The sequence below is a fragment of the Neodiprion fabricii genome, chromosome 6, assembly GCF_021155785.1.
Source record: "Neodiprion fabricii isolate iyNeoFabr1 chromosome 6, iyNeoFabr1.1, whole genome shotgun sequence".
Classification (NCBI taxonomy): domain Eukaryota; kingdom Metazoa; phylum Arthropoda; class Insecta; order Hymenoptera; family Diprionidae; genus Neodiprion; species Neodiprion fabricii.
Window position 1 is genome coordinate 4,998,416 of NC_060244.1, and position 27,947 is coordinate 5,026,362.

The following is a 27,947-nucleotide window of genomic DNA, read 5'->3' on the forward strand; positions in this document are numbered from 1 at the left end:
ATAACGAACACGACTGACAAAAAGGTACATAATACCAGAGGAGGCCATCAAACTCATGACTACTTTCACGTCACTTTCTGGCGATTTTGTATTCCGCAGGAGCGAGTGCTATCCGAAGATTTCCTCATTCTACTACGCGATCCGATCGTTTGCTCGCAGTCTGTCAACGCCAGTGTTAGGTGCGGCTTTTTCGAGGATCAGTACGTCCCTGAAATATTTATTACACATTATTATATTACGAATTCTAACCTGCTGCGCAATGGTTAGGTATCGTTGCCTATGGTATGAACGCTGTGACGATGCTATTGGACGACTACGAGATAAGCATAGAGTATTTTTCGTTCCTCGACACTGCACTATTGAGGATCGGAATTTGAGATAAGATCATTTCGGTGAATCATACTTTCTTCTTCGTCTTAATGGTTCGGTCAGATTCCTGCGAAAAGAAATAATCACCTGTCTGGAATTCGTTTGTCGAATGCCGCGCAGCCCCTTTTTCGGAGGGATAAGTCAGGGTAAAAAATGATGGCGTCGATCGTTGCTGGCCATTCCCTGAGACCCGAGCAGCTAGCAGGTAAAATATCACCTGTTTAAAGTGTTCACGGTGGGCAGGTATGCGGGTGGGTGTTTGTTCAGGTATCCTTAGACCTGGGACCGGCGGCAGCCCCCCTCCGAAAGAAATGGAGCCGAGGACCACTAGAAGTAGCCTTCGCATGCCTCGTCGAAGGAGAGAATCATGCGTACCAGGGTTTTCGTCGTGGATATAAGCAACCCGGGGTACGGGGACGACCGACTCTCTCTTTGACCCTCACCAAGAGCTCGTCTACCTAGTGCTTACACATAATTTCATTCTTCGACATCCTTTCGTTTTGGAACAACGCGCGCTGCACCATCGGTATCTATCGAAGCGTTGTGTTACGTTGATTACCAAAATTTTAGAATCATCTTATTCTCAGTTTGTACATGTTTAAACTCATTTTGCATTTAGCTAAGACGTGGAAAAATATTTCATATCTATGATCCTCATCTCGGATGATTTGATTTATGCATTTTACCTGTTTCCAATTGTGTGTTCAACGTTTGTGATTAAATTCGGTGTTTCGCAGTTAATGTGTGATGCTACAACATAAGGAGAGTTAAAATGGATATCAAGCTTGTGAGTAATTATACAAATTCTGATCACAGACGTTCCTCAGTCTTGTTCTCTGCATGTTAATAAACCTGATCATTATTAAAGACGGTGCCTGTGGCATGATTTTCTATGCAATGTTGTCCCCGTCAGGTGATATCCTTAAAAATGATTCTATATAAGACATTTTGACTGTAACACCGAGTCAAAGGAGGAAATAAATCTCATTTTGTCACGTTTATTATAGAATTTTCATAATCGCGTTTCAGCTGATCAATCGATGGCATACGTATATGGGGCAGAAGAAAGTGTCTCAATATCTGTTTGTCTGTTTGTTATTCTCTGGGCAAGGACTCTCAGCGAATCAGCAATCGTTGAATCCGTCAACCGATATACGTGCGATTGAATGAAGTTCGACGTTTCGCACTGCAGCCGCGTTTCTGCAGACGTATGTATCTGGGTTTGGTTTGAGTCCAAAAGGAAACTGCGCGATACGTGACCTTAATAGTAAATGCAACATAGTCGTTCACACTTTTCTCTCCTCAATTCTCGAGTTGCATCGGTGATGAGAATTTCGAATGGTCGTGGTCTTCGAATTCGACACAGTTTTCGTTTTTCAATGAACACAATATGTCGCCCGTACAGTCGAAAGCCGACATTGACGAAATTCGACATGGTTCTAACAATTATCGGGAGTACTCTAACTCGGGGTCCTCACGTGCTGCTGATGCGTGCCCGCAGTGTCTCTTCCTCTTCTACAGCTTCTGAGCTTCCGTACAGCTCTCGCATGAACCGCCAACCCACTTACCTACATTACACAGCGTCATCCCGTGCTGTACTTACGGATATATTATACACACACTTCACGTGTCCGTATAGTCACTCACGCTACAGCCAGTGGTACTTACGGATTGTCGTTACCTGCATTGCGGCTCGTTATCGTTCGCGTGTTGACTGTTGTCGATCTTATGTCACGCGCTTTGAAACTTTCATCTCTATATATCTCTTCTTCGACCATGACCCGATCTCATTCGAGTTTTCCATACAAGGATCATTCGGATGCAGGTCCAATTCAGGTCTGAGATCCAGTTCTCAGGGCCATGGCGAATCAGAGAGTTCATGATATTTATAACATCTTATGCAATTTATTCTTGATTATTATACTATGCACAAAAACTTAAAGTATGCGATTTTTTTTTTTTACTATCGAGTTGAATAAGGTGATGATTCATTATCGACCAGAAACTTTTAATTGGTCTCCATAAGCCTGTAAAATAATAAACCAAACCCCAGTTATAGCAAGACACATGTATAAGTCTGGCTCTGACATTGACTCTGACACTGGTTCTGAACATACATTTGAAATCTATTGGTGAGAAAAAAAAAATGGCACAGATGAGATAGAAGAATGTGTATTACGAGGGCAAAGAGAATAGAAAAATAGAGAGATAAGATTACCTGGTGCTTGAGCAGCGTGCGAAACTCTCACGCACCAGCTCTCCCTCTTTTCTTCTCTCTCTTGTTATCTCAGTATTTTCTCCGCTTCCGCGTGCTTCAGGGCCTTCTTGAATGAAACTATATCTACAGAGGCAGATAAGTGCATAAGGAGAGCAAGAGGCCGTATCATTCGACGATAAACCGGAAACAGTCGTAGGAAAGTGAACTTCGTGCTATTGACGTGAATATTAATTATAAAGCTATCCGAATATTCGAATATATGTTATGACTATGATAGTTTAGCAAGTCCTAGGCTTTGCATACTACGGAATAATTCGACACTCTGTATAACCGTATAATAGAGACATATCAATAATGATCACAAAAGTCAACTACTACCATTGTAATCTCGAAGAACGAGACTCGAAACATAATTCACGTTGGCATCTAACAGCAAAGTTTTTTCATAGTGCCATTCACCTATGCCGATAAATTGCGACTTGCAAAATTATACGAAGTTTCTTGTTATGAGTTTAGAAACTGCACGTTACTATATAGCTCCAATCAGACTAGTCGTATTGCAGATGTGACATTAGTTTTCACGCAAGTAAATTACCATGATTAAATATAACGTGGAACAAGGAAAATAAACATGAAGAAACCAACCGTTTCCCCGAGATACGACTGGAAAGACGCAGTAATTTCTTTGTCACCATTAGTAGTACTTATCGGTAGTAGGACTGAAGGGGAAACTGGTACACGGTCGTGTTAGTATAGAAATCGATCTCCAGCTGCAATCTCGATGTGTACGAGTCTACTTACTCTCTATGAGACCGTGCGTGAATTTCTAATTAAACAGTAAATACAGAATGAACATGTCAGTGTGCAGGTAACAGCCTGGTACGATGGCTGGGAACACACTGCGAACGATGCTCCGATTTTCATGTTACTACTCAATAGCCGAAATTCCGTAACAATTCAATTACTTTGTTTGAAGGAAGTTTTAACTTGCCGTGACATTTTATCATGAGATATTAATTGTTGTAATATCGAGAGTACCCGCGTTTGTATTTTCTTACGGTAGCCGCACTCCGACGCGTTGAAACGAAAGTAATGCCGATGCGAGTTGTAGCGCTAATTTACCAGCAACTCTTGCATTGGCTACTTGGGGCGTTGGAGATAACTGCAGAGATAACGAAGCTAAGGTACAGAGCCACAGGGCCTGAGAACTCTTCCACTTTCATTGACCCCAGACTTCTAATCTCTGGGAACCGCGGCTGTGGCCACGATGGATTAGACGTACTTACCACGAATTTTCCTCCATCTACCAAAAATTACCCGTCAACTCAGAGTTTCTACTAATTAAATGTCAGTCTGTGGTTTAACACCTCGGCGTTAGTCGACTTAAAAGGGTTTGAGGCGAAAGCGAATGATTTCGACTTGCCTAATTAGCTTGATTTCACGCCTTAACCACCACTCGAAGGTTGGTCTGGACCATCCTGCAGCTGCATAAACAATTCCACGTGAAAACATTATTCTAGTAAAGCCCACGAGACGTGCAGTACTTAGCAGAGCACGGCCATGCAGGCAGGTTCTCACGGCGTGGCCCACTTAAACGTGGTTTCCTTGTTCTACACTCGACGCATCCGCACGTTATATGATCGCTTCACTAGCTTTAACACCGTCTTCTATCATCCAGACGCGGATCAAGCACCAGAATCATCTTTCACAATCAGCAGCTACACTGCTTTTCTCGCAGTTACCTGTAGTTGCATCGAGTCCAATTTTACCGCCAATAATGCATCTGACCGTGTTCATAAGTACGCCTACTTTACGAGCAACCGATACCCGGGTAATAACCAGGGGCATCGATAGCACGTACAGTGTTGGCGCAATGTAATCGTCTATGCAGCCAGCACACTTTAGCGAATCGATTCCGTTCACCGGTGGTTGGCTAAGCCTCGACTGCGTGACCAATAATAGAAACAGGGATGAAAATTTTTCTGGAAGTAAGAATTTGTAATTGATTTCGTTTCAGAATTCCACCTGGGTGGCTCTGGTACTTGCCGTTCTCGTTCTTGTCATCGCGACGAGTTCCGCTGGCCACAGGAGTCGCGGATCGGGCAGAATCGCTTACAGAGGTCACAATCGACGGGAAGTTCGCGACTACCTCGCCCCGCCGTCACAAAACGCTTTCGACACGAGCTACGGAATTCCGTCGCGCCGGCCGTCTCCGCTGATACCCTATCGACCTGGCAGATACTTGGACCCTCCTCCAACTCCGTCGACCGAAGCACCGGGCTACTTTTCCAGGTTCATGAGCTGGATTAATCCATGGGGAGGAACTACAACAGTCGCGCCATCCGGCTACCTACCTCCAGAGGTCAAGGCGAAAGAAAACAAATGCAGTCCGTGCAACAAGATACCCTGGAACCCGATGGCAAATAACGGTCAGCACGATGCATACGGGTCAGGCACGACGAACGTAGAGATCCAACCTAGCGATGGTCAGGAGGGGAAGAACAACGGTGGTTCATTCACATTGAGCTACTCGGAAGGCATCCGTATCCCTGACTTCAGCTATGGACGTCCCACCAGCCCGCAAACCGAAGGTTTGCAACCGCCACCGGCGGACTTGAGCACATCACCACCGATTCCGTTTCCTTATTTATATCCAGGCCCAATGCCGCCCCTCTTCAAGGCCAAGCCGTTCCACTCTTCGTCGGATTTCTTCAAGCCTACGCCTTCCATCCAACTGACATCAGGTCTGCCAGAATTTACTCCCGAGTCAATACCGAACTTTTCCGGCCCCGAGCAACAGCATCTTGACGATGGACACGTGGACGTTCTGCCCCCAGGCGCAGAGGTCGATATTTCAGGTCATGGTACCGAAATTCGTGACACGCCACCCCCTGGATACGGGGGATCGTCTTTCGAAAGTGAAGGGTATCACGAAATCGGGTACGGAAGCACCACACTGAACGTTGACCAGTCAAAGACAGTTACGGCCGGCTACAATGTTCAGCCCCCAGTGACCGTTGAGGTAATTCATAGCGTTCCTGCAGCTGAATTTTCGGCGCCAGTAGATCACCCTGTACACTATGAGGAGTCACCGATTATTGATCTGAGCAAAGATGATCAGAGGGAACCCCAGGGTGCGGTGCAGCAAAATGGCGACAGTGATTATACGCCCGGATTAAATCCACCGCCGAATGAAGCCGTCTATTCCTACAATAGCAATAGCGGAGATTCACTCACAACGGTCGCAGCGAAGGATGAAAGTCGTAAAAACTCCTACGGTATTCCCGTGAACAATAATCTACTCGCGGACTCACTGGCTGCTTCATCTTCTACAAACGGAACCAGTTTTTCACCCACGCCGTCTTACAACATTCTAGGTGTCGACGAACTCCCCGTCAGTCATGAAACCGCCAAATCAAACGCTTACGAGAGCTTTCCACCCTCGACGGAGAAACTTTTAATATCTGTCCAAAATTCAGAGCAGAATTTTCAAGAACCGAGCAAACAGCCACTGAATGGCTCTACTCTACAACAGCAGACTCCGCAGAATCATGGGAAGATCGTCGACAGTTATCAACAGAACATAAAACAACCGTCCAGCGGTCAGTCAGCCGTCATCCAAAATCCAGAACCTCTTGTCTCGTATCGCCCCGATTCGCTCTACGTACCTTATCCCCCGTATTCTGGAACTAACACCCAACAGGTAGGCGTCAAATCCACTGGAAACTCCCAGCCGCCCGTAGCCATAGGTCCAACCACCGAGGAGCCGTTCTTAGATGCTCTGCTCAAATCGTACGACAATTTCAAACAGGAGATGGCTGTGAAGGACTATCAGGAAAGATTGAGGACAGAGAGCCAGCAGAATCAGGGATCATGGAATTCGCCTTCACTCAGAGGCACGACTTGGGTCTCGCAACCGCAGCCGAGTTTCGCAGTGCCGGGGAGCATAAATCCCAGCGTTTTCCCCGGTGGGAATACGATCAACTCCCAGAACCAGCGGCAACAGTCGGGAGTCAAAAAAAACAAGCAGGTGATTGAGAAGTGTTGTTGTGTATTTTATCATTATCATAAGTATCGATAACCGTATGGGATCGGAGATGTCATACCTCATGTCATATGCTTTACACCATTTTTTCTTCCAGGTACAGATCATAATTCCTTACACCTCACAGTACACGCCGAGTCCATTTCAGCCTGTCCCGGATGATTGGAGTGGCCGCGGTTCCCTTGAACAAACTCAAGGAAGGAAAGTTCCTGTAATTGATGAAGCAGATCACAACTATGTTGGACAAGAGTCTCAGAATGTTGAGATTAAGAGGCCATTGAAGCCCTTGGAAAACCTGTTATCTAAAGAAATTTCCAAGAAACCATTTGTCAAGCAGGAAAACAATTCCATCGACGTCACGAGGCTTCAGAAGAACATCGACAATTGGACTATTCAGGTGAGCGAAGGTTTCGAATGTTGTTCCTTACGGCTTTTGCATTTCCCACATTCTTAATTGTGATTCATTTACTTTAGGAATACTCGCGTGGAATGACTTCGAGCACCGCTCTACCTAGTTCTTCGCATCCTTACCTTCTGCCGTCTAAAAAAATACCACATGAATACTTGACCAGCACTCAGTCCTCGGCTCCCCAGGAAAGGATTGACACGAATCAGTCCGACTTAGCCGGCCTTAACTACAATGATCTCGAACACGAAGGTGCTGCAAGTGGCCGTGTCGATGTTCCTCATATTCAGGTTACTCTTCTGAGCATTTAATCCACCACAATTACCATCCGTATATTGATTCCTATAAGTTGAAATTCGTGACTCGAGATTTATTTAGCAGATGGAATCAGTCGGTGAAGGTCAGAGGAAGAAGGACTAATGATGTGCAAAAACATCACACACAACGTAAATGCAAAACAAGGCAGTTTTTTTCTCCTTCTGACCTTCACCGACTAATTTAATCTTCTTAATATACTGACTCCAAAACTCAACACTTGTTTTTTGACTAGGTATTTCGCGTCGAGAGCGTGTCTAAGTCAACTGAGACCGATAAAAGCCCGATAACCGCGTCCACAACAACAGAGAGTACGACCTCCGCATCTTCACCTTCATCTTTCACATCGACGTCACCAACGACGACGACGACTCAACAGTCATGGGCTGAGCTTCCGGTGTCTATTTCACCGCACAACAACGAACGAGTTTACGTTGTCACGCCACAGCCGGTGAGAACGTCCAAATCAGAAAAATATGAGGCAATCGAGAGAGCCTACCAGGTGCTACCCCAGGCGGTTAATAATCTGGCATCCGCGTCTGTGAGCGCTCCCGAAGATTCCCCCCTTTGGGGAATTATGGAACACGAAAAATACGCGAGAAACGACGAAAGAAACCCGAACGCTACCGTTCCGATTCTCTATTCCGGACATTCTAAGGCAAGCATTGATTATCCGACCCAGAACCAAGTTTCGCGATTTTAACACGAAAACGCGAAAAACTAGAATACCTCTTACTTGGATAACTCATATCTCATTTTTTCAGGTTTCCAACGCAAAACATTGACCGTCTTAAAAGATGATCCACGACTGCTCAAACTGTCGAAGTAATTTACGATTGAAACAATTTTCGAGTGAACGTGAAGCTTATATAGTATTTATACGTAGATAAAATATCATATTGTGATTTCTGTGCGAATGATTTGTGCATGGTGTAGATGGACAACTTGGGTTGCCTACAATAAGACTGTGTTTTGACATTAATGTAATTGATAACGTAGTTTTTAGTTAGATTATATTAATCCTATGCTTAAAATGTAAATGCGCAATAGTCATGTCCTGTGTATATTCCTTGTGCAGCAAGTTTTCCTTTTTCTTGCTGAAAAGGACCTAATTGCCAGTTATATAATGTATTGTACACGTGTGCATTCTGCACACGTACACTGTAAAGTCGAGATAAGTAAACGGCGAATTTTCAAGCTTCAAAATAACACGTGCCTTTCAAACGTAGACAGTCGTAATCCTCTTCTATCGTTGCTTCTATTAGTCATCAACTTGATCATTTGACAACTCGACGACGTAAAGATTTACAGCACTAACGTAACTGCTAGTCGCTATCTGCGGAGCGCTTTCTCTGTTCGCCATAAAATCGGTTCACAGTTTAATTTTCATTCCTTGCAGTTCGTCTTTTATTCATCTAGTTAAGAAAAATCTCTTATACTGCTTTAACGTGACAAGATTTCTTACCCAAATGGACAAGGAAGCTGAGATGGCTTTTGAGTTTTTTGTTTCATCCTGAGCCGCGTTAGTGACGAGAGGAAGTGAGATCGAGGAATGTTATTCAGACGTGTTGAGCACTTAATATCATGGGAACTCCAAGCCGGAAGTCGATGAGAAAAACTGACATTGTCTTTCCTGCCTCTCGACCACCATTGAGATTCTCTGCGTGTAATTCGACGGCCTACGAAACGTGAGATAAAAACCACAGGGAAACGTAGAAATCCGAAAAAAGTGGTTAAAAAATGTCTGGAGCACCAGTAAAACCTAAGATTAAGTTTTGCTGCGTCTTTTTTTTTTATTTTTCTGTCGCTTATGAGGTTAAGGTGAGTAAATGAGAGAGTCCGTGGGTACCTTAGAGAAGATTTTATTCGCTACGCTGATGATTACCGCTGAAACAACCAAAATAATTAAATTTTTCTTTTCACTGATGTTCTGTATCTATGCGGTTATGCAAACAAAATAGTAAATATGTATCTGAATGTATATATAATGTGTATTACATGCAGGTATGGCGAACCGTGGCCCAGTTAAATAGTGAAAAGAGCCTGAGTTGATAATTCTGCTTCCGTCTTCTACGATGTGATGGCTTCATCATTATTTTCAGCATTCTTTGACCGTCTACTCATTATCTTACGTACGATTATTTCCAACGTCCACATCATCACGGTGATACTGGTTATCCCGTTTATGAACAGTAAGCACAAGTCGTAGTTTCCCGTCTTGTCCCTCAGAAGACCTACGATGAAACACAAAAATCACATTTTCTCCCATAGCGGATTTCCAGTATTCTATTAACAGCTATAATAGCACTCCAATGAAATCTTGTCTATAAGTTCTGTTGATAATCAGTGAAGTCCCAAGGGTATATTTTGAAAACTTACCGAGCAAAGGACCAAGGATTAAAAGTATGATTCCGTTGGTCACCATTTGGATCCCAGTAGCTGACGCGAGTTTTTCTATTGGTATATAACTGGCGAGTGTCAATGACATGTAAACGGATCGAACCCCCTTCGCAACGCCAAGACCAAATCCAATGATCACAACACTTCGGAAATTTCCAGCTAAGAAAAGACCTACAGAGAAAAAACGATACCTCATCTGTAAAGACGCTGGGTCACATGTGGTCCTTGGATCTATAAAACTTTGCTCTTTTTAGACCATTACTTACTCAGTCTCGTGGCAATCAGCATGATTAGACTGAGAAGGTACATGACCCTAGGCGGTTGTTTGAGAAACTCCCCAATGAATGGGGCGAGCGCTCTGAAGATCAGATCTGTAATTGCCACACAGCTCATCACCGTAGCAATCTGCTCCGTGTTCAAGCTCATGTCGCTTAGGATGAAAGGTGTCAGAATTGAAAAGTTCAACTCGGCAAATACCGCTATCGACATGCCGAGCATTATGCTTACGTAGACAGGATCACGAAGTAGATCTAAATCGAAGAAGACGACCACCGAATGCAGCATGCGACTTATTCTCGACTTCTTGTTTTTGATCTCCTTCTGTTCGCGGTTTCTGAAAATGCGTAGCTACGTACTATCGATAACTAGTTAAGAATGGCGGGTTGGGACTTACGTCTGCTTATCATCATCATTCTCAAAATCATCCTCCTCCTCGTGAACAGTTTCCACCTTCTTCTTTTGCATTAGGACTTGGGACTCACTAGCCCTTCGCTCATCGTCTTTTCCACCTTCGAATATCTTTATGCTGCTACCCAGATTGATTGTGTCCAAGCTTTTCCCTGCAATAATTGAAAATTTGCGTAAGATCTTGCTGGTGTGGGTGCCACAAAATATTCAAACTCATCTGCAGCTTATCGAAAACTCACCAGAGCTCCACCATTTGTATGTAGGATCGGAACGTTCCACAGGCGTAGTGGTTGTTGACGAACCGTCTACCTGGCTGACACTCCTTCTATATGGTTTTTTGGCTGCTTAAAACCGTGGTTATCATATCATTGTCGGCTCTTGTAAGAGACATTAGGCAGTTTATTGCATTTCATGGCGCATTACCTGTATTCACCGTGTAAGTTATTGACTGCTTTCTTGGCACGAGGGTTTCAAAGCCGTAGAGGCTACCGGAATCAACTTCGTGATCAACGCTAGACATGGTAAGTATGCGTTTTCGTTCAGTTGCTACTATGTCCTCGTTAGATCTGCTGATGCTGTGCCGGCTGTTCTTTCTACCTTCAAAAATTAATTTCATTCCTAGGCGTTAGTTAATTTATATTCAAGAAAATTTTCATTTCATCATTTTATCTTTAACTATTATTCATCATGAGGATGAAAAAAATTTAATGGATTTGAACGTAGAAACAAATATAATACTTCAGGAACACGTCATGCTTAAGACGTCATATCAGGTACTTCGCTGATAATGAACCGTAAAAAATGTAATGAAATGACTATCAGAAACACGGTTCTGAGATTACATCTAACACACGCTTGAATTGTGTTCAATATGACGGATCTTGTAATTGCAAGAAAGCTGATTTGCTCAAAATAGTTCGTCAGACATCTGCGTACCAACCTTTCTCCTCAGTTTCGACGAGCTTTGGCATAGCTTCCGGGTCTGATTCCTGAGTGTCCTCTATCAGATGCCATTCTATTGGCTGCAAAAGAAGAGCTGCTACCAGCAAGTGAAGACACAAGCCGCCCAAGATAAAAGTTGTTCCCTGTCCTCCATAAGAAAAGGAAATGACACAGAGAAAAAATGTTAATTGTTTCCTCGCCTTTGTATCAACAAACTGATACACAATGAAAGAATTCTTTATGCAAATCAGTTCTTCGTTGTTAAAGATACTGCGATACGTACCGTAACATCGTATTTCAACAGCAGAATCGATATTAACTGGGGTACAACAATTGGGCCTAGTCCATTTAGAGTCATCGCCAAGCCCACAGCTCGACCTCTTTTTTTCATGAAGTAGGAGTTCAGAGATAGAGAAAATGCCGAATTCATTACGGAGGTGCTGATAGCTGGAATGTTGATTGAGAGTGAGTTAATTTTTTCACTTTCCATACACGTCACAGCAATTATGCTCTACTTTGAACTCACAGCATATAACGCCGTAGGTGATGATGAAGTAAATAAACGAGTTTGCCCAGGCACATAGCGTTAGTCCTAATGCGTAGAATATGGCTGCACATACCGCGACTTTTCTGCATCCAAAGTAGCGAAGAAGTGGACCATTAGCGAGGCCCAAGGCCATCCCACAAGCGGAGTTAACATTTAAAATAATAGAAATGTCCGTTCCAGACATGCCAAGGTCCGCGCAGGTGCCTCTGAAAAGCAGCCCGAATCCTTGCATTACAGGAATTGTACACATCTGAAGGAACAAGAATTTGGCTAAAACTATTTCTGACTGAAAACCACGTATAATTTCAATGAAATAAAACTTACCCCGTTTATAGCATAAGCTACAACGATCAGCCATCCCCAACCTCCATCCGGTGGAACAAGCCTTTTCGACATGATGACTTCACTTTGATTTTTGCACTCACGTTTCTTCATTTCCTCTATTTATTTTTAAATTACAATTCTGACCATTTAGTTTGCCAGTACAGATCATTCGGATATCACGGTTAATAAAATAGCTGTCAAAATGATCTTGTCAATTTTGCAATGATAACATTTCAAGAATCCGACCATGAATAACTATACTCCTTTTTATGGTAAATGTTTTATTGTTATGTTATAAGATACCGGGTCTATCTATTGCAAGACCAGGGCGTGTTAACGAATCTCGAAGGTACGTATGCTTCGTCACGACTCGTAGACCGTTTGAATTAAAGTATTTTCGCATTTACACCTGTTACTGGCGATAAATGATACAATGACTGGTATTATTCACTCTTCGACCGATATCTGAATAAATTTACCGTGTCCACGTACTGGGCCGATACAAGAGATAAGCTTTCGTCTAATCTAATCGGCTCGCTTATTCTGACCTTCACAGTCGCGTCATAATCTGTAACTACTTTGAAGATAAAAATCTTTGGCATTATTCGACACCAAAACTTGGCGTAACAATTCATAATTCGCTGATCTTATCTGGCTATGAAAAAAAAAAATGTCAGATTTTTGATTAATTTTAATCTCTTTTTTCCGCCGTCCCGCATAAAATTGAGCATTTTATTCCTAATAGTAACTACTAGCTCAACAAAAGATTCTACTTTGCATAGTAGAAAATAAGTAGGTATTACGCTCTAATGATATACGAAGCGATAAGACGAAGATCAAACACGCCCAGAGCAAACTCTTGGTGAAGATTTGGTTTATCTCCAACTGACCTACCGGTGGCGGCGTTAATTATTGATTTGTTACCAAGTACAAAAAATAAAATTTATTGTACTCAGCAATTGATTATTTTTTGTACATATCTCTGTCTGGTATTATAAATTAATTCTAGTAAGATATTATTAGTTACTTGAGGCACGTCATTGGTGTTCAGTTTTATCTTCCGGTTACTCGACTATTTTTTGTTCTCATGATCCCAAAGAGCAAGAGTCCAGTATTCAAGTTCGTACGTGTTGGTGACCCATGGTCGTTTCAAATACACGTATATATAATATGCTACCTACGATACAACTGTTAATATTTATAGGTGAAGAGGAACAGCGTTCCTTCTTCGTATGCCAACCGATTAATACTGCTATAGATTTCTTCCGAGATCCGTTTTGGTTAATGTACTCATATTCATATTATATACATCAGGTTCCGAATTCACGATCTATTTCACCGCCGCATCAGACGACTGTTAAAATATCATCAAGACTTCTCAACGTCTCCGGTGCACTCTTCTTCAGCGATCCTCTTCCTCTGCCGCCATTTGGTTATCCATTTTTCGGTAATCCAAGATATGGACGTCATGAACGTGAAGACGTTTAGAAAATGGAGCATCAGGGTATAATCACCGGTCGTATCACGAACCCAGCCAACAACTGGACCCAGGACGAGGAACATGATGCCACTGAAGATGAGTTGCAGGCCAGTAGCTCCTGGCAGCCGATCTAGGGTCACATGCGTCGGAATAACCAGAGCCATGAATATGGTCTTGAATCCTTTTCCTACCCCGATCCATACAGACAGGAACATCATCATCCAGTAGCTGTGCATGTGGGCGAGAACTGAAATAAAGAGGAAAGGATGGAGGCTCGCGTCAGCTTGCAAAGATTACTATTTGCGGAATCTTGGGTCCAGGGCATTACCGGCACGACCAACTGCCATTAGGCAAACACCGAAGACGAAGAAGAACTTGTTTTGCCATCCGATGTACCCGGCCACGAACGGTATCAACAGCCTGGTCGCAACGTCGACGCCAGCCAGAATTGACATGGCCATTGCCCTTTCCGTGGGGTCAAGACCGTACTCAGCCAGGATGAAAGGTGTTAACAGGGAGAAATTGATCTCTGCAAAGTTCGCAAACGTCACGCCCATCATCAAGTTCACGTAACTCAGGTCCTTCAGTAGGTCAAGATCGAAGAAGATAACTACCATTTTGAAGAACCGCTTGTACCACGGTGCCCCGAGATCGTACTGAAAGGTGATTTTATCATGCGCCAATAGATACATCGACTCGAATCGTTGCTTAACGCTATTCATTGGTAATCAAGGCATTACTTGAACCGGTTTGTATTCGTTCTCGGTTTCAGCGACTTGATTGTCCGGCGTAGTTTCCGGGGTGTTCATCCTAGTTTCGAAGATTTGAGCCAACCTCCTCTTAACGCACTCCTCGTTGTTGCATTTTTCCTTGTTACAACCTTCGTCCAGGTGTTCACAGGACTCGCTCACCATAACCAACGGGGAATTGATCGCCGATGGTAGATTCGAGAGTTTTCGTTTCGGGAGCTTTTCAGAAGGGTTGCTTCGCGATTCGCTCTCGCTGTTTTGCCTGTCGAAAAGAAATTTTATAGTTCAATCATTTATTCAAGACGAGCAATTTTCACCGCGTGCATGTTATTACCTGCTCAGAGCTTTGCAGCTTGAATGTCTGCTTAAACTCACTGACGGGTACCTGCTCAAATTTTTTTGAGAATTCTCCCTATTTGATATTTTATTCGAAGCCAGGGAGTTGTTCGAAGCCGCGATTGACTGTCGGGAATACCTGAAAAAAAGGGATATTTTTGACAAGAGGTTTCGTCATTCTTTGGCGTTATTAATTCTAGCGCAGAATTATACTGAAGACAGTCTTTGACTGTTGTTAACAGACCATCCATCGTTCGCTTTTGACATCATCGGTGTTCCGGGGTTGAAGACGTCGATTCCAGAAGCGCCGTGCTCCTCATCATCGTAGTAAAGATACTGACTGCTGAACCTTTCGCTGAACCGATTCTCCCTGGCCAATTTCGTATTTTCATTAACATTCTCCAAAGATTTACTCTGCGATTCGTTCAAAAGACTTTTCCCGCTTTCGTCAATTTCCTGTTAAAGCAAAGTGCGGTCATGTCTTGTGATTCGTCCAAGCTTCGTTGACCAACGGGAGTAAATCTACAGGATCTTACCGCTCGATCGATGGCTTTCTTTTTCTTTATGTGCCACGAAACTGGCTGCAGTAGAAGGGCGCAGGGAACAGCGTTGAACGCAAATCCGCCGAAAATTAGCACAGTTCCTGCGACTCCAAAAATCGGCAACAGCGGAGTGATGATCTGTGGAAAAAACCAATGCAGGTTGATCAGCTATCGGCATCACTCGACCTTCTTTTATGGAAGTGTGCAAGGACAGGCTGATAAGTGCGTAATGATTACGGCAATTCAAAATCGCTACAGTGTGTATTCGGCACTCAGACCGCAAAATAACACACAGGTGATAATTATCAATACAACTCTGCAAGTAATTAATTAACAGTGATAAGTTACGAGCCACACGAAATCCCATTGAACAGCGGCATAAAAAAAAAAAAAAAAAAAAAACGAAAAGAAAGGAATAAAAACGATTCATCTCTCCAATTGAATACTTTCCTTTGAACAGGTTTGCACTTCTATTATAACCGGTTTATCGAGCCGGAAATTACTTTCCCTGAATTCTATTCACGTTCTCGATGTCTGCAGTTGTCCGGCGCTGCATGTCAATGACCGAACACAGCTCAACACAGAACGGGTATAATTAATGCCAATAATAAAAATTTACGATCTTTATTTAGGGGTCAACCAGTTTTGCGAAATCAATGTACTTCGAACCTTGTTTTTGTTCGAATCGTGACTTGAACGGGCTTTATTACACTCCAAGATAAAACCGTGTAGATATTTGCCTCATTATTATTTCCATGTAATGTCTACAACGTTTTATTACGCTTAATGAATAATAACGTTTGTCATGCAATTCATTTTTGTTTGTTTCTTCGTTGCGACAGTGATGTGCAGAATTATCTGAACGTAAATCAAATTCGAATACATGATTTTTTTCCTTCGTACCGGAGATTATTTTTTTGCTTTCAGCTCACGCAGGCGCGTCAGCTGTAGACATGTGGCGGCTTATTGATTCCAGTGAAACGATTCCGAGCAGTAGAAGTCATATCTATTATTGGGACGATGCGGTGTACGCAATTCTGATCTGATAATTACTTGATTTAATCAATGTACAATGATTTGATGGTGATCGAATATATATGGAAAAAATTGATCACAATTAAGACAATGATTAAGAACCTTGCAAGCATAAAGCGGCAAGCATTGAGTAAATATATTGCGATTATCGATATTCGAGGTTTTGAAAGATTCCAAACATCTGGCGATAAGTTGAGTATTTTTTCTACCAATCCCGGATTACCTGAGGCATGATAATTGGCCCTAGACCAGTACACGTCCAGCTCAAACCCGTTGCAATTCTTCTTTTTTTCTTGAAGTAGGTATTCAAAGCCAACGAGTTTGCTGATGACGAAATTCCGGTACCCGCGCCTAGATGCAAAAGTCGTTAGTTAAAAATTCTAGTCAATGTAAACTGCTCGGAGAGTTGTATCCATGCTGAACATCTGAATATGTCCTTCTATTTCATTCGGGTAAACTCAACTGGGAATTAATTAATTCTAATTAAAAATGTGGTTCGTATACCGCACCGAAAAGAATGGAGAAAAATATTAAAATCCCGGTGAAGGTCTTCATGGTGGACAAAGTAGTCACGCATATTGCACAGATCAGAGCTCCGGAGAGTGATACTTGTCTGTATGTGAATCTTCTGAAGAGGGGTCCATTGGCCAAACCTGTGGGATAAAATGTGCAGATCAGAAAAAAAATCGATCAATATCAACGGCAGATAAAGAAGTAGCAGCAATATTTGTGTCTTGCCGATTATCAATCGGATCAAGACTTGTTTTCAAGTGAGACACCCGCTTCGGTCGTAGTAATTACACTTGACGATCAGTATGAATTTGTTTGTTTCCAGGCTAATAAAACTTTGATTGCCCAATCGTCTTATCAGAACTGGCATTATTTCAAGGTTTTAATCTAGTACGTATACAATATTTGCCGAGATATTTGCGGCTTGTAGACTTACAAATGAAGAAAAAAAAAAAGACTAGTGAGATCATCCAGATTATTCTGCAGGATCTTCTTGCTGCGCCTTACTCTGATAGCACTTAACAATTGTGATAATTATGTATTTGAGATATATTATAACAGCACGAAATTTGGCACGTTTAAATTTTAGGATCTCAGTTAAAAGTAACCTTTTTTAATGGGTGTCACAAGATTTTACTGAATTTAACTTTTTCATGCTTGAGGATAATTGTAAGCAAGTGCTTGCGGTGTTAATTATGCAAGTCTCACAGATACTTTCACTTGTGAAATTGTTCGACTTTCACGATATTCGTCGAACTTGATTTCATTTATGGGCTATCAGTGAAATTGTGGACAGCAATTTAAACTATCATTTCTTCACATGTCCCAGCCATGCAAATTATGTAGTAAACGTAAAGCATGCTGTTTCCTTGTGTACATAGAGTAAGTAAGTACAGGTGTCTTCCACACAGGAACACTTCGGGGCTTTTTGCTGGCTTGTTCGTGTTTTTGTGTTCGTCTTTCTTGTTGTTGTCTTTCTTTCGTGTGATGCCACGTGATCGCACTTGTAGTGTGTGATACAGCGGATGACCCTACTGACTTTTTCAGATTGTTTGAAGTTCTTCGTGTTTTCAGATCCGCTGCTTGCTTATCTGCCATTTAGACCATTTTGCTGAATCCACGAAATCGCCCAGGGGTTTATTGGATGCGTTCAATAATTCGTAGCGCATCAGCTGATGATTAACTCCAGAAATTAATTGGTCTATGATGTGGTTCTTTATCTCAGCTGCTGGGAATTTACATTTTTCTGCGAGGCTTCTGAGTATCTGGACGTATTCTTGGCTCGATTCGTTCGATTTCTGCTTACTAGTCTTCGATCCCATCTTCGTCGTTATGACTATGAGGGAAGACGGTTAGAAGTTGGTGGTATTAAACCGGACAGTCGATTGGAGCAAGGCTCGTTTATTCACGATGAGTTGACCCACGGGCAGTCTACAGTACACTGCTCTCTTACGTTCTAGGTGGGTGGTTTCCTGGTGGGGGAAAACACCTATTTTTATTTACTCTATGTGTATGAGGATACAGCAAAGCGTTTCAGATGTCAGCAAAGCAGTAAATTTTGCCAAGGTTTCAAACGTTCCACGTACACTAAAGTGAATAAATTTTCCATTCATTTTGTGCGTTCTCTCCAGCAACGGAAGACGGCTGTAGAGCGTCAGTAATCGATACTCTGTGACGCCGACGTAGACGCAATTCCTCGATCCTCTATAATTATCGTCGTCAGGTTTATTTCAGGCATCGTTTTTCGAACGTGCAGCGTTGGTTTAAGCACGGACATGTGAATGTGTCTCATTGACGTACTTACTCCAGAGGATTTTAGCGACATGCACGGTACAAAATTATACAACACGTTTTGAAAATAGTCAAACACAGATTTGGTCGTGTAGAAATTTTCGATTGGAATCCGGACACTCACCTATGCACGCGGTCACCGCACTGTTCGTATTGATAATGGTGGTCGTCTGCGCGGAGGTGATTCCCAGATCTTCAAACTTATCTCGGAATATGATACCGAAAGACTGGAGGACCGGGAATATGCAGAACTGTAATGGGAATAGGGTCATGACTTACTTTTCAGAAGACGTAATTGACTATCGAAGGAAGAATGTCAACTCACATTGGCGAAGCCTGCTCCAAGGACCACAATCCAACCCCAACCTCCATCCGGAGCGATAAACGGCTCTTGCTGCTTCTTATCATCGTCATCGTGCTTCTCTTGTTGTTTCATTTCTTCCTTATTCTAGCCAATCACTTCACCGTAACTTTATTTGCTAATTTCAACAGTCAGACAACGTCACTTGAGACATTGACCACATCGGAACAGTATTTCAAGTTCAACGACTACTACAGTGAATTTATTGTAACCGCAACTGGCACATTTTTCCCACACTTAGCGAGGTATTTGATTCTTGACTTGTTTTCACCTCTCACATTGATTGAATTCTGGGATTATTCGATCTACGATAGAAAATAAAAGATCAGAGATATTTAAATGAAGAGAATCGAAATCGTTTACAACCTGATCTGCACCCACACTCACTGATCAGGCCTATTCACGCCCCTCAATATTCAAGTAACTATATTCTGTGTAAGAAAGAAAAAAAACAATTCTACGCAAATACTATAATATAACAGTAAACCGCTATTCGGCTGATCAGGTGACCGATTAGTTTGGGTTAAACTGGTTCGTTTTTCGACTGCACGAGATTTCGTCGAATCTGCAGATTGTCGTAGATGGTACGATCTTGTTTCCGTAGTTGGTGAACCTTACTCTACCACGACAAGAAAGAAATGAGATCGTCGTATCGGTGCCAACGTTTCATTACTATACGCAGGGCACAGGCCTTGAGTAGTGTTCATGCAATCACTGTAGTCGATCTTTCTCAGTTTCCAGCTGACTTGTATTATTGTTACTGTTTGAATCACGCACGCATGGCTGCGCGCACCATCCTCTCTCTTACAACAGCTTGTACGCAACCGCGTGCTCTTGCCTTAAACCTTCTAACCGCAATCCCATTCATTTCAAAACTGTCACTTTGGACCCACGATATGAGAACGCACATAAGATCAAATCACGATTACTTTATTGGCTGTATTTATTTTGTACTTCTCGTGGTCTCTTCATATCTACACACTACATCGCGGATATTTGTGAAATCCTTTTAACAAGCAAAATACTCGGTACATATCTTATCTGTAACTTTACCGTCTGCATCGGAGTAATACAAATTGATTTAAACTATACACCTGTATCGGGTGAGCATCTGAGAAAATCAGCTGTAAATGCATAACATTACGTTTTACACGTATCGTACGTTTTAAATTCGATGTAATTCGAGTGACGACGTCAGTCGTTCAGCGCCAAGTGCCCAAGTGCATACCACACGCGTTTGAACTTGAGGGTCATCAGAGAACGAGACGAGCTTTGATAAATGTCGGGAACCTCGGCCGTTCAAACGAAACACATTCGCATCTCCGAGTGTGGAGAAAACCAAACAACTTGTAATTAACGGAATGCCTTGAGAGCTTGTTCACTCACGATTCGCACGACTTTCTTCAAGTATCGGTTCCTACATGGGAACGAAAGAATTTCTCGGATATTTTCCTGCACAACTTGACGACTCAATATCTACCACGAAACCGACGGATAAATATCCGCCCCTAGGTTAAAGTCGCTCATCACGATTCATTAATTCCAGAATCAGCTATTCTGGTTTAGCTATCGCATGTTTGTGGCGATACGCGGTAATGTCGTAATTTCTTATATTTTCCCTCTTCTCGTGCGATCTTTACCTCCAGTAGTTCGTGAGCCTACAGCATTTCATCGATGATAGCGTGCAAAAAGGCCGCGGTGATTATCGTACAGATATGGATAGTCAATCATCTCACAGGCCCTAAAAACATTCAATAGATGTCTAATTTATTGCTTCTAGCTTGGTCTTATCAACTTTGGACGTAAAATTAACGACTACCCGATTCAATGGTACATTATACAACGAGTGCGGAAATCACCTGTTTCGCGCACGAGTTCCATATACTATTTTTCCTAACAAGTGTGTGAAATTCCAGACAATGACGAATAACGACAACAACGGTGACAACAACAATAACAGAAAAATTTAATAAACCATGTAACGCTATAAACCGGCAGAAAGCTGTAAAGAAAACATACAGGAGTAGACACAGATGACCCATCCGATAATCCTATATCTCTGTATTTCGTACAAATGAATGTAAATAAAAAATCGTTTTTCCCGTCTTTTCATTTATACAATTAATCAAATACGGGTATTCCGGCAAGATCCGTTCTAAAGATTCATCTTTATCGCTTGCACGGAGTGAATAGCTCGCTTATAGGTATAATAAAACTCATGTACCCGATTATAGGTATGCTTATTTACACGGTCTGGGAACAGTTGTTTATCCTTATCTCGCAAACAAGAAGAGTAAAAAATCAACTGCAAGCTAATTTTTATTCTACTTATCAGTCGCTAGTTATATATTTAGTTTCGAATTTCATAGTGTTACGGAATTCGCAGTCATTATTATGTAATGTTTAGGTGATTTCGATCCCAATATAATATACACGAACATAATTCGTAGCTTAAATTTTAACCGAACCGTACCCTGAACTGATTTTATTTCAACAAATTAAACTACTTAATTTCAAATACGGTTCTCCTATTCCTTAAGATCATTGGACAGTCTCAAGGACGTATGGAACTTCGCGTCATTGTGATTATGGCCTTGGTTGTACAACGTACCACGTGAAAATGATATAATTGAAAAACGTATTCAATCGTCATAATTATCAACACAGTACTTCTATATGGACAGCAGAATATCTTAATTATAGTTTCACCTAACCGGGTAGATGGAACGGTTCTAGAATTCTCTAAACTGTGTCAGGGAAAATTTGAATGTATTTCAATAGAAGAATTTGAAATACGCATGCACGGTCACGAGGGCGCGAATGGAGCACAACAGCTGATTGAACCCTAATTCAATGGATGACATAATTAGAATCTGCTAAAAACTCGTAGTACAACAAATTTCACCTTACTTATAAACTACACACACTTCAGTAACCACACAAACAGGCAACACCGATCACGTGCGTCACGGAGCTTCCGATAATAACGTCCGAGCAATAGGTTACAAGGGAGGGAGGGTAAGAAATATTTGTTAAAAAAATACAGCAACCGTCGATGATTTTTTTATAAAATATAAAGGCTAGCTAAAGGAGAGGGAAATTTGTTTTGAAAAATAAGTTTTCGTCAAGCATCGTAACGGGAATAACGGGAATAACGGGAAGCCATGAACACGCGGTGGCGGATAACCGAGAACTGGTCACGCGGCGGAGAAACGACTCCATGAAACGCGAGGTGGATACGAGATTCTCGAAGCATACACCAGAAGCGCTGCACGTGCGCAGAGGCTGCGTAGGCATCAGACTTGCGTAAACGACGATGAATAAAGTCGACAAATTTTCCTAAGGTCGAAACTACGAGAAGTTCGGACGATCACGACCGTCAAACGGAAAGGGAATCACCTTCGGCCAAATTCCGGGATACGTGCCAATTCTTCTTTCCGACCTTGCCTTTTATACTTCGTCGTATTTCTTATCCGCTGTTTTCCTCAGCCTCGTGGCAGGCGAATGATATTCATTTCGTTTCGCCGCGAGAGGATTGCAGATGACGATGTTAATTCAATGACCCGAACCTAATGTAATAATAAATCTGTGATGATATTTAAATCGTATTCGTAGTACGCATGACCACGTGCAAAGTATATCAAATTAAACGAGGACGTACTCGGACTGTTACGGATCATTAAGTATTGCCACATGTAAAAACGACTAGTTAATTTATTGAACGAAAGTGCGCGGATCACGCGCTTCGGGTTTACAAATTAAACGTTATGGTCCAATATTACTTTGAACTCGACATGGATATTGGAACGTGGTTATGTACAATACATACATGCGTATGTGCATGTTACAGATTAAACTTACCCAGATCTGTAGAGGCATGGATTATTTGTTAATTGCTTTGATTTCAATAATTGATATAAAGCTTCCGAATTTTCATAATAAATTCTCCATCATTTTTGCTCGACGTTCCGAACAGCTGATGAATTTTAGCCACTCGACTTGCTACTTACGATTAGAGTCAAGTTTGCTTGGCCCCGGTTTGTTCTGCATTCGATTTTGAAGACGTACAGGTCAAAACCGTGCTAGATTAATGAAGATTATACAAATTGTTCTCACTTTCGTTTCAAACACCTGTGTAAAATTTGAAAATCAACTGTCTGAACCATATCGGATTTATATTATTTTTAATTTTTCGTGATTCAATATAGAGCCTGACAGTTTTCCATGAGAATTAATGTAAAATCACAAAAATGAAAGTGAGAACAATTTGCATAATTTTCATTGACCTGTCACGACTTCGACCTACACTCCTGTACATCCTTCAGTCGTTACGCGCAAGTGACCGTACGCTGATTGAGAAATGCTTTTGTCGTTGCAACTCATTATTTCCAATTCAATTGTACAATTCTATAAGAGTCCTTGTGCATGCATGCAAAACAGCTGTACGCTACGAGCAAGATGACTAATTTTCTTCACAGTTTTTCCCATCTTGACTCGGTTCTTTTGAAGTTTTCCTGCTCGAATTGTATACGCGTTCGCCGATCCATAGAAGGATGCAGGAGAGGCTCAGGGCTGATGTGAAATGAAGAGACGTCACATAGCTGTGGGTCTTGTCATGAACCAAGCCTACGAAATTCACGATTATCCAATCATTTTTGCCCATCGTTAAAATTTATTTTAGGCATATTTCTAGCATTAAGATAGCCGGAGCTTGAGAGTAGAATGGCGAGGCGATACAGGAGTCACAATACCAAATTTTCGCAGAGCTATAAATGGATTCATAGAATTAATACACATAGGTAAAGGGTGGTGGTCAAAATCCCGAAAGACCAAAAAGGCGCGAATCTGACATTTGAAAAGGCAACTATCTGACTTTTCGGTACTTTCACGATTCAATATTTTATCCTTCGATTCCTGGCCATTCTTCAAAAAAAAAATGACGACATAAATTCATGTATACGTCTTGTCGTATTGACGGTCTTTCTACGTTATTAATTGTCGGTAGTTTGACTTTCGGTATTTCGTCTCGTCGAATTTTTTATCTTTCGCATTTTTGTACCCCGCCCATCTTATTTGTTCCAAAGATTCTATATTTTGGATTTCATATTTTACCTTCCAACGTTTTAAATTTTTCATACCACAACTTCCCAAGTTTCAAAACTCCACGAAACAGGTTTTCGCATCTTCGAAAATTCGGTATTCTGAGACTTTTACTTGTAGCCACTTTACTTTTTGACCCTCATCCGGATATTATCGACCATGTATAACAATCTCACCTATCAATGGACCCAAGGTTATCGAGAGGACACCATTGCAAATCATCAGGAGACCGGAAGCGGCTGGTAACTTTGCCAGGGGAACATTGTCTGGAACAACCAGGGCTTGGAATACGGCTTTGGTACCTTTGGCGATGCCAATGAGCAGAGAGGCCGCAATTATTACCATGTACGAGCTGCTCCACGATGCGAGAACTGGGGGATATTTTTTTAACTGGTTTAGAGCGTGTTCAATCACGTTCCAATACAAGTATTCCTTTTCTGACGTTATCATTTCTAATCATCCTTATCGTTTGCTCAAATGAAAACATCATTCCTATTCCAAGAAGGAACAGAACACAAGTTGCTAATCATTGAAAAGAGGCATAACATGGACCTCGAAATAACGACGTGCATTGTTTCAACTCTCACCCGATCGTCCTAGGATGGAGCCCAAGAGGGAAACGGCGTAGAGGTTCATAGAAGACCAGCCGAACTTCTGCGTGATCAGGGGAACGCAGAGCCTTCCGCTTATATCCGCCGAGGCCTGGACAGACATTACCGTCGCGACTTCGGAGGGTGTGAGGTTCGCCAGTTCTGAGAGTATCAAGGGTATCATCGAGTTGAAATTGTACTCGGATACGAGTGTTATCCCCATTCCTGAAACAAGTGGAAACAGACAGATGAAGAGGATTGACGATCGGTAAGCTAGATGGAAGATCAATGCGTCAATAAAGAGTAATTAATCACCCAGGACGATGACCACGAAGTGGTTGTTACGGAGAAGATCGAGGTCGAGGCTGGCTGAAATTTTCGACAGTATGCTCTCGCTTTTCGTTTTCGATTCTTCCAGCGCGGAAAAGGGCAGTAAGTTATCCTCGACTACGATGGTATCGCATTTTTTATCCTTGCTTTCATCCCCGCGAATGTTGACGATTAGCTTGACTTCCTCCAGAGCAGCGGGGGCGGAACTTTTGCTGGAATCATCGGCCGTCTCGATTTTGTTTTTGGTTTCAATGTCGCGACTCCGGGCTTCCGGGTCTCCAGAAGCCACTGGGACTTGTTCCACGTCCGAAATCTCTGGGAATTGAAAAATGACACATTCTGTACTCCTAGTATTTCACAGCTCCCTAGCGCAGTGTTACCTTGCCGTTTGTATCCAGAGGACGCAGTAAACTCGCCCCGATAAAAGAGTGCAGCGCAATTGCCGCCAGAATCAGTATCGTTCCCGTCGTTCCGTAGTTATTCAGAAGCCTGACTATCAGCTGGGGCATCACTATTGGACCCAAGCCAGAGAGTGTAATCGTCAGGCCCATTGCGACGCTCCGTTTCTTACAGAAGTATGTGTTCAGAGCCAAGCTGATTGCGGAGTACATCATGCTTTGTCCGATGGCTGCAGGAAAAGCAAAGTGTGTGATTAATACAACTCAGTGGTCGAAGCGATAATACGAATACTTTACTATCGCCCCTTCGTATCAGAGGCTGACGAGAAATTCTCTTCGGGACGTTATTATGTCATTGAAACATTAAGGTATGAAACGCCGGATGTCGTATGGAAAAAGGAACAACTTCCCCTGCTCTCTTGTTTTCACGACCCGGTAGTAATTAATACATATTGCTTGACTTGAAGATTGTCCTAAAACACTCGGGCGAAGTAGGCGCAAAGTCATGAAAACCGTGTTCGACACTTAATTATGTCTTTTTTTATCCATCTCCACAATAATAACAAGAATAGGAGACAGTTTGACATGAACATTCGGCAAGAACATTGAATCGTTTTGCTTCAATTTCGATAGCACGATTCAATTACGAAGTGACTTTTAGTGAGGAGATTAGATAAGCAGTCGTCTACAGATTTACTTCTTATCAATTACGGCAGCGCGCAACAAAAGTTTGTAGTTACTTTGTTAAATACAAGACTTTTTTCTTAATAGTCAACGATTTCCGAATCTTGTATACCTTTTGAATGCTGTTTTCGTACTTTGAATTTTATGGTGTTTAAACGACATGTCGAAAGCAAACGTTGAAGAAACTCAGCGACGTTATCACGAGACAACCGTTCGACTCGACTTCACGAAAATCCAAGGTGTGGCTATCGCATCGTTAATATCATACCTATGAAAATACAGTAGGCGGCGACTATGGTCCCCAAAGAATCGGCAAAGGCGGTAAGACAGATTCCGAAGAAGATGACAGTTGTTCCCAAGTGGGCGACGGTTCGGAACGAGAATTTCTTCATTAGAGGTCCGTTTATCAGACCAAGACTGCCCATAATCGCCGCGGTGAGAGAGAAAATGAATGACATCTCCGTTGCCGTCATTCCTAGCTCTGTAAACCGGCTCTTGAACACGAGACCGAAGCTTTGCTGAAGCGGTAAGAGCGCCAGCTGGAACATGTTACAAATTGTTACGAAGACAAAGAATAAGAAATTATCAATCTTTTATCTCTAAACTGTAGAGTTTACGATTATTACTACAGTTCTTCTAGTTTATTGGTCAGAAAAGAACGAATTTCACGTCATCTTACGTTACTGATGGTGACGGCGGCCACGATGACCCATCCCCAGCCTCCGTCAGGGGCACTGGACATCTTCGGGATCAAAATTTGTTTACGGATTTCTGAAAGAAGAAAAACAATGATAGTAGTGAATTGTCGGAACCCGATATATCGGTACGAGTGTTCGATTTGGCCAGATTACGTTAAGTCGTGTCACCGGTTACAGCTAGACGTAACTCGTGATTTACCACCAGCTTTGATAAAGTAAGCCGTGAAAATGTCACCTCTCAAAATCCTGCACTTTATGACGCTTGAGATAATAGGAGAGGATTTCGTAAAGATCATCAGCGTCCCCCGTGACTGAGTCTCGCTTCTCAAGCAGTCGTAAGGGCCTGACCTCTTGGAGTGAAAACTCACAATTGCAATTTAGTCATGTTATCTCGTGATGTGCCGACACGAAATGTCGCCTCTTTGCGCATCACTTATAGCGCAGATATAACAGTAGATATAGATAATAGCTGTTAGACCCAGTTGATAAGATAATTGAAAAAGTAGGATAGATACACACGAAGACCGACTTCGTTAGACGGAGAGAAAGAGGCAATTATCAGCCGCTGTAATTGCCTCCGATTTTCTTCGTTTAATCTCACGGTGCGGATGCGATGATTTAAACATTGGATTCTACTATCTACTCTGAAAATTACAAACTCATTCTGCATTGTGGTTCATGTGTTCAAAGAGCAGAACAGTGTCGTTTTGGGTCTGAACGTACGCACACACGATTATTGGCTTTTCAATTTAACTGTTGACAAAGAAAGAAAACGAGGAGCATACGGACCTTGTTCCAACGATGATCCATCGGTAACTTTCTTTATCGGTTCTTATCTTTCTCGCACAGACAACTCATTGAATTTCTTTGGATATAAAATTCCGGGTATATCTCGAGGATGATTTGCCGTATAGGTTCAAATCGTTTGATAATCCACAATTTTCACGATTTCAAATAGCTTAAAAGTCGACTCGTCAATTAAAATTTGGAGCCAAGTCTCACCTTTTTCGTAAAATCCCCCCCCATTTTTCCAAGTCAATGTTGCACAAGAATTACTCTACAGACTTATGTAGATGCGGGAAATCGGTGT

General features: G+C 42.2%; 3 protein-coding genes across 9 annotated transcripts; 1 reads left to right on the forward strand and 2 right to left on the reverse strand.

Moving 5' to 3' along the window:
* The first annotated feature begins 65 nt into the window (after positions 1-65).
* LOC124185766 lies at positions 66-8,381 on the forward strand. 3 transcript variants are annotated; one of them, XM_046576858.1, is made up of 7 exons: positions 66-1,156; positions 4,605-6,290; positions 6,399-6,617; positions 6,730-7,029; positions 7,107-7,328; positions 7,589-8,011; positions 8,118-8,381. In XM_046576858.1, exons 1-7 carry the CDS (start codon positions 1,142-1,144, stop codon positions 8,136-8,138), a joined length of 2,886 nt encoding a protein of 961 aa, XP_046432814.1. In that variant the 5' UTR covers positions 66-1,141; the 3' UTR covers positions 8,139-8,381. The 3 variants fall into 3 exon arrangements, with proteins under 3 accessions (XP_046432814.1, XP_046432813.1, XP_046432812.1); XM_046576857.1 differs by having other exon boundaries at positions 66-895; positions 1,107-1,156; positions 4,605-6,617; XM_046576856.1 differs by having other exon boundaries at positions 67-1,156; positions 4,605-6,617.
* LOC124185767 lies at positions 7,260-13,038 on the reverse strand. 5 transcript variants are annotated; one of them, XR_006871467.1, is made up of 12 exons: positions 12,254-13,038; positions 11,909-12,179; positions 11,666-11,829; positions 11,381-11,525; positions 10,864-11,037; positions 10,680-10,781; positions 10,427-10,592; positions 10,020-10,366; positions 9,733-9,924; positions 9,352-9,587; positions 8,819-9,240; positions 7,260-7,380 (listed from the first exon to the last, which is right to left on the reverse strand). XR_006871467.1 is itself a non-coding variant. In XM_046576859.1 (10 exons), the coding sequence occupies exons 1-10, from the start codon at positions 12,362-12,364 to the stop codon at positions 9,424-9,426; spliced, it is 1,839 nt and encodes a 612-aa protein (XP_046432815.1). In that variant the 5' UTR covers positions 12,365-13,038; the 3' UTR covers positions 9,248-9,423. The 5 variants fall into 5 exon arrangements, 1 of the variants encoding a protein (XP_046432815.1); XR_006871466.1 differs by having other exon boundaries at positions 10,680-10,784; XR_006871468.1 differs by having other exon boundaries at positions 10,680-10,784; positions 11,909-12,135; positions 12,254-12,384.
* Positions 13,039-13,181: 143 nt separating this feature from the next.
* Positions 13,182-27,235, reverse strand: LOC124184814. Its single transcript, XM_046574918.1, has 20 exons — positions 27,093-27,235; positions 26,839-26,930; positions 26,428-26,698; positions 25,458-25,705; positions 25,063-25,390; positions 24,745-24,972; positions 24,334-24,528; positions 23,521-23,683; positions 23,136-23,139; positions 22,919-22,924; positions 19,022-19,144; positions 18,821-18,947; positions 16,905-17,048; positions 16,619-16,746; positions 15,355-15,498; positions 15,063-15,274; positions 14,817-14,957; positions 14,474-14,744; positions 14,062-14,389; positions 13,182-13,980 (listed from the first exon to the last, which is right to left on the reverse strand). Exons 1-20 carry the CDS (start codon positions 27,151-27,153, stop codon positions 13,622-13,624), a joined length of 3,573 nt encoding a protein of 1,190 aa, XP_046430874.1. The 5' UTR covers positions 27,154-27,235; the 3' UTR covers positions 13,182-13,621.
* Positions 27,236-27,947: the final 712 nt, after the last annotated feature.